This window comes from Gymnogyps californianus, chromosome 4, assembly GCF_018139145.2.
Source record: "Gymnogyps californianus isolate 813 chromosome 4, ASM1813914v2, whole genome shotgun sequence".
Taxonomy (NCBI): domain Eukaryota; kingdom Metazoa; phylum Chordata; class Aves; order Accipitriformes; family Cathartidae; genus Gymnogyps; species Gymnogyps californianus.
In genome coordinates, this window is record NC_059474.1 from 68881456 (window position 1) to 68891955 (window position 10500).

Genomic DNA, 10500 nt, shown 5'->3' on the forward strand with positions numbered 1-10500 from the left:
TTGGACACGCATGCAATAAGGCTGTTTAAAAGATTTTGGCAACTCAGCAGTTTCTTATGCCCCTACTTTGAGCAAAGCTGCCCAAGTTGGCACCAAACCACAGAGGAGCACTTTGTCATTCAGTTCTCATGATACGTAGTGAGTGAGGGTCTTTGGCAGAGGAGTTGAACCAAGCTGCTGGAAGCCTGTAGCTTCATAAACAGCAGCAACATGAATGGGTGTTTGTGGCATGAGCCTTCAGACCATGACAGCAGTCTTAAAACTTAACGAAGATTGTCCATAAACTGATAATGCCAGTGTTCCTCCTCCAGTGTCAGTCAAGATGAAGACGCATAGAAGTCAGTCCAATTACCCTGAAATGCAGATAAGCATGATTAATGGCTCTGTGAAAAGCAAACGAAAAATCCTTGCAGGCGTTATTCTTTATACGTGTGAATGCAGCCTTAATGCTCCAGATGGCAAATAAATACCCTAGTAATATTGGTGGTGGGGGGAGGAAGGAGCTGCTGTGTACTTTGAGGAAACTTAAGACTAAGGTAGTGGGCTGGGGTTTAAAATATGTGATTTGATCCCGTGCAAAATTTTATCTTAAATTTAGTGTAGCTATCGTACTCCATTAGCACTGGAAGCAATCTGCTATAAAAGATGAGGAAAAGAGGAGTGGACAGCCCAAAATAAAGATAACCATATCCATTTTGCTTAGCACCTTCATTCCTTGCTATCTATCTGAAAGATTTAAACTCACCTCACTCTATTAGTTTTGTTATAGCCGCACCTGTTCATGTCACTGCTGTTTCAGTCAGTGTTTCTGTTGTAGCTTCTCGGAGTGCTAGTTCATCATCTCATCCTGAAAATGCATTACGGGCTAAGATTCAGCATAGAGCATCAGCCCAGGCATTATAATGTCACTTTTCTTCCTTTGGCTGGGATTTGGTTTTCATTTGTTTGTTTGTTTGTTTGTTTTTTCCCCCAAGTGTTTTTTATATATATTAAAAAAATAGGTTTTGGGTTTTTTTTAAGAGAGGGAAAAGTAACTTTTAAAATATGTTTTTCCTAATTAGGAATTTGCATGAGTTTTATGTATTTGGAAAACATTAGCAGTCATACTGGTGCTTGCAGTTACTATGTATTGCTACGAAAAAGTTTAGACAACGTTTTTAAAAATAAATCAAACCCATGCTGTTTTGTTTAGCTTTGTGGTAATATTACTGACGCAAGCATTTGTGACTGTAGTCTGTGGATCTCTGTCATGAAATATTTTCTGAGACAGTTGCATACTGGCAAAGTTGGAATTATAAAAATCAGAAAGTGCATAAAAAGGCAACAGGGCTTTTCCTTTCCATTGAACTAATGCTTACCTGCAAAATTGATTATTATTTCTTCTTTTCACCAGTTAGTTTTTTGTGGTAAATAACAGGAACTTTAATTGCACATAGTAGCTTACAGGAACCTATTGTTGTGACATGTATTCAAACAAGCTGTGAATTAAGAACCTCTTTCCACCCAGTGATCTAATTATATTGTCACACTAATTATAGTATTTTGTATTTATATTTGACAACTTTAATTTTCTTTTCCTAGTTTACTGAAATAGCTTCCCTCTAGAGAATTTACCTTTTAGGCTGGAATTTCTCATCTTTTCTTTCAGAAAATGTACAGTAATTTAAAGCATGTCTCAGTCACTTTGGATCCCTTCTGTTCACGTCTCTGCCGGTAGTTTTCTGTGTGATCTTAGGCTAGTCATTTTAGTGTTCTCTGATTCTCTGTAGGAGTCCTGTTCAGCTTACTAAAGTGTTTTTGGATCTATGGATGAAATTGCACTACCAAAACACCAGGTACTGTCTTACGAACATAAATATAGCATGTTCATAGCTTGGGACTCTAGTTTATTTTTCTGTGGTTAGAGAACAGAAAAGGAGCCACACGGGTCAAGTTGAGACTTGGAAACAGGCAATAAAACCTTTATCTGTTTACAAAAACAGTATGATGGGCATTTGAAGTAAATTACACTCCTTAATATAATGCAAATGCCCATTTAATTTCTGTCCAAATACTATGTATTCCCAAGCCCCAGAAATCAGTGTTAATAATAAGCAGCCCTATTGTGTGATAGGTCCATGATGTTGTTTTGAAGGTAATTATAATATTGAAATTAAGCACGCAAGCCTTTATTTATTTGATTTAATCTTTCCCTGGAAGTATCCACATAAGGAAAGGCTGCTGGTATGGGGACGAGATTGTTAGTGGTGTAATGTGATGAAGCTAATCAAAATAATGGCAAGAAATAGTGCTGTGGAAACATCATGAAGATTTCAGCAAGCCTAGACATGTGTCAGCAATAGTGGGGCACTGGTGGAGCAGTAATATTCAACAAATAAGGTGTTTCCTCACATAGGGAGGAGGCAACTTTTATTAAGGGAAACCTGAAAGTGTTGAGAATGGGAATTTATCCAAGACAGAGAGAAAAGTTTATGTAAACATGGCAACTTTGGCTGATCTGAAACATCTACTCATGGGGGAATGGAGGGCATGTGGCACAAAGCTCAGCTTTTTGTCATTGCTAAGAAAGGAGACACACAGATGAGCTCTGTGAAAACTGTGTGTAGTCTGCTTTGCTGCAAGGTTGATGCTGGCAGAAGATTCCTAGAATGACATTTAAGATGAGGGAGAAAATAAGGTATGTTCTCAGGGGGCTCCTGAGGAATCGCAGCAGCTCTTGTTGGCAACTATGCAAATGTCTGGTCAAGCAAGACAGAGATGGTTGCAAGTTTTGCCCACACCTATGTTTTGTGGAGCATGGTAGCAAAGTTCCAAGATTTAAACAGATAATTTTGAACAATAACACGTTCAAAGTAAAAATAATCAGTTTCATTACTGCAAAACTAGATCAAATTTAATTTTACATATCACATCATCAAGTGGAAAGATTATGCATGGAGACGTCTAATAGAATTAGCACCGTTGAGTGCAAATTCAAGCTCTTAGGAAAAATGGCCCATCTCTAGCTCTTAACACTCACGTCTTCCAGCATCTAGCAACTTCTGTACTCCAGCTGCTCCCTCACTCTTCATAGGCATGACCACTTCATATTGCTCACTCAGTTCACTAAACCTTTTCTCTCTCATGCTGTATCTCTTCTGAAACATACAGGTAGAGCAGAGAGTTTTATTCTCTAACACAAGAGCAGCAGTACCTCTGTAGTCAAGTACCTGCAGAGTACTTGACTCTCTACCTTGACTGCATGAATCAGTCAAAGCGGTACCTCTGCAGTCAAGTACCAGCAGAGTACTTGACTCTCTACCTTGACTGCATGAATCGGTCAAAGCAGAGAAGGCTGTCATTTGGGTACTCACCAACTGGCAGGGAGTATGCCAGGAAAACGCAGCCCTCCTCCAGTGGTGAATGGACTGAAGAAAGGTTACAAGCAGGAATCGGGCAGGTTGGACGGAGGACAATCGTGAAAACACAAAACAGAGCATAGTGAGAGGAAGCAGTAAATAAGCAGTACAGAACTATGCTCAGCAACCGAACAGTCATGCTATAGCAGAATGTATTTTATATCAAGTCTTCAGCAGGAGTTTGACAGCTATTAGTATAATTAAAAAAGATCTTTTATGGCATTCCCCTACTCCTTCCTTTCTGCCACAGAACTTTCTCTGCCATGTATTTTTTCGTTCATGTTCTTGCTGGTTTGTTTGGGTTGGTTTTTTTTATATAAAACTTGTGAGTCTTCATTTTGTTTCTTTTGGTTTTTTTTTTTTTGTGAAATGTCAATGCAACATAAAATACTTCGCTTTTATCTGGAGCTCAAAGTCTGAGGTGAGAGTCTGTCTCCTGTTTTTCTGCCTGCAGGGATTCCAATGCTGAAGATAGTATTTGCGGGTTATGAGCACCTGTCCTTAATTTCCGTCCCTTTACTCATCTATCATCCTGCTCAGATTCTTCTTGGCAGTCTGTTGGTACCAACAATAAAATCTTGGATGGTTTCTAGGCAAAAGGTAAGAATTGCTGGGTTTATTTATAATGGATTTATAATGGAAAGTGTGCTATGAGGAAAAAAAAATACCTAAACACATGTCTTAAACTCCTCAGGTTCCTTCTTGGAGATCCCGTGGTAGGGATTTTTCTGTTTCTTTACTTCCCTTATAACAGTGATAGTCACAGTAGTATCAAATTAAAAATGCTGAACTTTATCCTCCTTGGCTCTGAAAAGGTTCAAATCTTGAAGTTAGACTTCTATGGTTAGTTCAAAGTATGAATTTGTTCAAATTATGAATTCAGATTATGCCCATAAGAATGGCTCCATCTTTAGCTACTAATCACAGCTTTAGATCTCCCTTATGGAGAAGTGACAAAGATTTGTCTACTGGCATGGGAGCTGGGGAAATCGGGTAAAATGAGGGCACTTTCTGAACTGAATTGCAGCAGGATGAAAACTTTTTAAATTGTTTTTTTTCTACTTGGGTTACCCTTTACAATAGCAAGAAGTCTACAGGAGTCTGGTGTATCACATTTCATGCCAAAATTATGGCATGGGATAGCTTGTAGCATTATAGACTATAACCTAGAGGTTTTTGCATTGACATCACTGATTCAAATTATGCTTATTTCAGTACAAATTGGAGCTATTGACATCTGACAGCCATTCTGTGATCTATGTGAAATAATTGCAATGGTTTTAGTCAGGTTCTCTGAACAGTAGTAACCACCTCGCAGAAAGCTAGTCCATGCAACTGATTTTAATGCTGTCTTTAATGTTCTGAGATAACAAGGATCACAAAGCTGTGGCAACTGAAGCAGTCTTTGGCAGCCATTTTAGGTGAAGGTTGAGACCTACTGTGGGAAGCCCAGCGCCACCAGTACCCTGTATTCTCCACATGTCAGTGGAGAAATTTTTTTTGATAACTTCCATGTTTCCAATTTTCAGCAAAACCCAGCAGGCTGCCATTTTACTAGCTCCACTAAATTCACCTTTCTAACTTGAATGCTAAAATTCCCCAAATCAGTGATTTTTATGTGGCTCCACTTTTGGTTACCTGAATTGTAAAAAGCAGGAAAACTCTCAGTTTTCAGGAACTGAGTCCAGAAATCAGACTTTGTTAAGATACATGTATCTTAGCATCCGAAAATGGAAATTTGAGAATCGTATGTCATTTCTCCATCAGTCTGAAAGTCATGATTTTTTTTAATCAGAAATTGTCAGGAGACATTACAGGTTGTGTAAAGAAAATTCCATGCTATTCTTGCAGAAAGATAGCCTAAAGTTGACACTACCGGTGACAGAACGATCGCTGCAATGCTGGCTTCTCTTCAGCATCTAACTGCTCTCTGCTGCCAAGACCAGGAGTGGGGCTGGAGCTTATCCAGACCTCCCTGATCCTCAGGGGCAGTAATGGTCTTTAGGGGCTGCTGTAGTTGCTGCAAGTTAACACAGCCTTTAAACAGGGCATCAGAAAAGTCCTCCAGTACTGGAGAGATTTACAGTTCACCAGCACTAGTTTCTTATTCATTAAGCATCAAATAAACCTGTGCTAATCAGACTGTAATGCTACTGTAGAACCACTTTGGGGGATTGTTGTTCTGTTGCAGCAGTTTCTTCACTTGGTCTTCTGTATTATTCACAAATGTTATTTTCATTACTCTTTGAAAAAAATCAATGAGGTTGGGTCTGGTACAGTTGCAAAAAGTATAATAGAAGTGAATGTTGTGACTGGATAATGGTCTCCCGCTTTGAAAATAAACATGTCATCATCACCCTTGATGTTTATTTTCTATAAACACCTTGGCTTCATTTTGGCATCTCTCTTGCAGGGGGAGGCGGTTATCCAGTCACAGTACTCAACTGCAGTGACATTCTTACTTAATTATGATAGTACATGTGATCTGGTTGTATGAAATTGAATTTAAATATTTAGAGGTTCATCTACACTAAGGTATTTCTAGTTTGTAAATATGGCAGCAGAATCTGCCAAACTACAAAGTTAAAAAATTGTTTCCCCAAACAAAATGTGGAATGATGTCTCTCTCCAAAGTCTCTTGCTGAATAATGTCCAAAGGACTAATCTCAAATGGCTAGATTTAATAATAGTTAAATGCTGGTGTTTCTGAAAGCTGGTGTTTCTGAGGGGAATATAGCCTATTTATTTTTAAAGGTTTGGATTTTTTTAAGGGTTTACATTTGTGCTGGAGTGTTTTTTCAAGCAGTGCTTACAAGCTTTAAATGTACAATATTAAAGGTTAATGTCTACAATAAGAAGACCTATCAGACATCTCTCAGACTGGTAATTGCTTGTTGAGCCAACCCTCCGGAAATGATAAGTCTCTCACTCGACAGGCAAATGCCAGTCTGTCAGGACACTTCACCCAAAAGGCTAAGGAAAGCAGAGGTTCCAAATTTCAGGAATTTGCAAATTTCACGAATTTCCCTCTCACTCAGGCCGATTTGTCCCGCACAAGAAAGCACTGAGCTTTTTTGTTGGAGAGCACACCAACAACGGGTGTCCTTCACAGTGACCACATCGGTATACAGGAGCAGCTGAAAACCTAACACCTTTTAAGCCTGTCACATTTGCCTCGTAAGTTAGAGAGGCTGCTTCCCACCAAACTAGAAGCGTGGTCACCTATCATTTCAGTTGACCTTCCGTCACACGCTGAATAAATAGTTCAGCTACCATAGCTGGCCAACCCTGCGACAAACACAGAGCTGGACCCTGCCATCCAATAAAGGCATGTGGTTTCTCTCCTCCTCAGTAAGAGCAGACTAGAGCTACAAAGACGTCAGGTGTCCCCTGGCATAAGATCACCTCTGGACTGATGGACTTTGGCTTATTCCTGCCTTTTCTCAGAAAGGAAGGTATAAACATCAGAGGTGTGTGACATCCACCACTGCAGCAGTGACTATACTCTGAGCAGGCTTCGAGCCATGTGGAAGGAGGCCAGCAAACACAAAGGTGTTGGCAGAAATTTTCTTCACAGTCTTTCCCCAAGTGGGTCAGAAGCTCTTGTATCTGTGCCACACGTGGTTTGAGTGGGGTCCAAATAGTTGCTTTCTAGAAGACATCTGAGCCCCACCTCTGCTTCCTTCACTGGCACTGTAGCCATATTCCTTTGTGGTTCCTCTGTTAAGGGTATCTGTATATGAGGAGGTTGTGATGGGCTGTCAGAGACAAAAACATCATCACAAAACCCAGAGTGGCCTATCAGCTGTATGCTGACTCCTCACTCAGCCTGCCAGAAGTACAGGCAGCATTTTGTTGCCCCTTATAAATAAAAATCTTGTCTTGCGCTGTTGGTTGTCCGTTAAGAATATAAAAAAGTGACTGTTTTGTTTACTGTTCACAGGCACTGAAGTTAACCAGGCAGCCCAAAACACCCGTGAAGGTATAATTATGGAGATGGCCTGTGTCACAGTGAATGTATATATGTACTATACTGTACACACAGACAATTGAGACAACTGGGTATTTGTGAATGTTGCTTCAGTGCATATTTTATTTTTTTATATATATATATATATATTAAAAAGATACCTGTTAAGTGCCTTACAGATGCATTTTTGGCAAAAGCATTGTTTCAGGAAGCCACTTTGTTGGTTACTGCAAGAGGTTGTACAGTATTTTGGAGTCCTTTAGTTTTTATTTTTCTAACCAAGTGAATGGTCATGACTAACAGCTGTTTCTTCCATTGCCCCTGCTTTGAAGCCAGGGTGCACCAGCTGTAAGTCTCTGTTTTAAACTAGCCAAAATGACCAGAAGCCTATCCCACTGCTGGCTTACCCTGGGGAAGAGCTTTCTGAAGGTTTTTTTTCAAGATTGACTTGAATTTCTGTGTGACTCTGTTACACTCCCTAGTCATATGACTGTGACATGCCTTTTTCTTCTGAGTTTGTGTATACTCAGCATGGGGCCATCCATTGGATAGAAGCTGAGAAGCATGAATTATTTGCATTTGTTGACACAGTTGTCTAGACATTCCTTCAAAGTTAATGGTTTCTCAAGAAAATTCTTTCAGTTCCATTGTATGATATTGTGCCATTGTATATCTTAAATGCCTCATAAGCTTCTTCAAAGAAATGGTCTGGTGCTTGGGTTATGAGTGAAGTATTTGTGTTTGCAGCTAGGAGAGCTTTTATAATTTACCCCTGAAGAACACAAATTTTTGTTTTTCTTTTTTCTTTTCTTTCCCCTGGTGCAAGGCACGGAGATCTGCAGTGACAGAATTTAGGATGCTAATATTGAAACAGAGCCTTTATTGTAGTAAGCCAAGCTACGTTTTCTGTATTGCTGCATTGGTAATGAATAATAGCTTGTGAGGACAAGAAAGTTGACAATTTTTTTTTTTTTTCCAGTTAAAAGGATCCTTATCGTAACAGAAATGCTATCTGAGCTAATTCGACAATCAGTCACTTTTTAAAAAATAAAATGTTACTTTTTTTAATAAACTTATATAAAAAAAGAATACAAAATATTCTTTCTAAGAGGAGTGTTGAAAAGAAAGGAACCCAGGCATATATTTAAACATATAGCCAGCACTGCATCTTGTCCGGGAGATTAAGATTTCAGAAGCATACCAGACTCTGAGGTGTACCCAGCTGCAAAAACTGTGCTGGCAATTGTGCATTAAAATATTAAAAGGAATGAAAGAAATAGGTCAAACTAGGATCGATATAAATGCAGAAGTTTCATATGTGTCATGGTTAACATTGCAGTTAATGGTGCAACTGAGTGCAAACAGCTAGGAGCAGATCTTTAGCAGATGTAAATTATCGTCGCTCTGATAAGGCTATAGCCATTTACACAAGCTGAAGATCTTTTGTATGACAACAGGCATGTGAAATTCGTATCCTTTTGCCTTAGTGAAAAAGATTGTGCTTGGTTTACCTAGTCTGTTATTCCTAGTCCATTATTCCTGTGAACAACAGGAAAGTAATCCGGTACCAATCATCGGTGCTTTACCTGATGGTCAGTCAGAGCAAGACTGCTCTGTTGCCACCTGTATGAGAAACTACTGGGAGCTGACAGCATCACCTTGTTCAGAATTGTCATCACCAATAAAATGACCATGTAACGAAGGTATGTGAGGTGGCAACATGCTGAATTCTTTCATTCCCTGGAAGGGGGATCAAGCTTGGCACACTGAGCAGGTGGGAGGGCTGAGGGACACTGTCCACCGCCCGTGTCCCCCAGGGCTGTGCTCTCTTCTCACTAGCCGGTGATGCAAAGGGCAGTGGGCAGTGAGCTCACAGTTTTGATCAGCACATCCCTAGATAGCATAGTCAGATCCACCAACAGCCCAACCTGCAAGGTAATTGGAGAGAATAGCATGCGTGTTCTTGGGCCAAGTTCAAGGTTCCCCTTCCTTAAGCATGCTAACCGGTAACTGGCTCCATGGGAAAAAATTTCTTTGTCTGGGCTTAAAAACCCTGCTTGCAGTGGGGAATCCACACTCAGGACAGTTTCTTTCTGTTCTGTTCCCATAAACCTGAACTTCCAGAGTATATAAGTACCTAATCGCAATCCCACTGAAATCGATGGCTCTTTCTGTTGGTTTTGAATGGCAAAGCAACAGGCCCAGAAAGAGTGCTTGCTTTTTTTAAATATATAGGAAGAGTTCAAGCATACAGTAACATACTGTGGTTGTGTCAACGCTAAATAGTCAGCACACTGCAAGTACCCTTGCTGAGCTACCTCTACGTACTGAATCTCCGACTTTCAGTACATCCAACAACTTGCTTAGATTCCACTGAACACGTCCTTTTTTGTTTGTTAAATTTTTTCTACATTTAAGAATATTGCAAACTGTTTTAAGATGGAGTTTTGTTAGAGCCTTTACAAAGTCCTTGTTGATTGCTTGGGGCAGCCTAAATATTGTGTATGAGTGTTGGAGGTGTTGGTCTAAAGGGAATATAAAGCAAAACTGAAATACATATTTTAAATCCGTACTTAATGAAAATTAATTATGCATATCAATTCCTTTATGTTTAAAGACTGTTAAGATGTTTGTTTTATGACTTGTTATTATGCCTATATGTCTTTAATAAACAGAATGGTTTTGAATTTAATTTTGTTAATAGGAAAACAAGATAAAATTACTTATCCTCTAGGTGAACTTTTTACCTCTGTTACATATGTTTTGTTCTTTTGTGGGTAAGCTTTTAAACTGTTTGCTTGTTCTTTAAAAAAAATATATTTCTGTACAGTTCACGGATTATTTTATGAACTAAACTTGGGGAAAGTCCTCCGAATACTGCAAATTATCATCAGCTGAAAATTAATTCATTGAATTCCACCAGTTTTTCAGTAGAGGGTTAGAACCGTTCTGAATCCTTTCAACTTGTTGGCTTTAAATTTAACTGAGAGATATCTGGTGTTGAACATAATCAGGCAAAACTGATGGCAAATGAGAACTTTGCCCATGTTAAAACATAAAGATTTTCTTGATCTGTCAACACCTCTTATCTTCTGCATATCTATAATCCCATCTAATGATAGCAGAGGAGAA

The 10500-nt window shown here is 39.2% G+C and overlaps 1 protein-coding gene across 2 annotated transcripts in view; it reads left to right on the top strand.

Moving 5' to 3' along the window:
- SLC10A7 (solute carrier family 10 member 7) overlaps positions 1-10101 on the top strand; it is a 154860-nt gene extending 144759 nt beyond the window's left edge. The window contains exons 11-13 of one of the 2 annotated variants that reach the window (XM_050896301.1): positions 3853-3998; positions 7342-7380; positions 8348-10101. In XM_050896301.1, the coding sequence (XP_050752258.1) occupies positions 3853-3998; positions 7342-7380; positions 8348-8368 (206 nt within the window). In that variant the 3' untranslated portion in view covers positions 8369-10101. Of the gene's footprint in view, positions 1-3852; positions 3999-7341 lie in introns of both variants that reach the window. The other variant, XM_050896302.1, reaches the window with a different exon arrangement.
- The last annotated feature ends 399 nt before the right edge of the window (positions 10102-10500 follow it).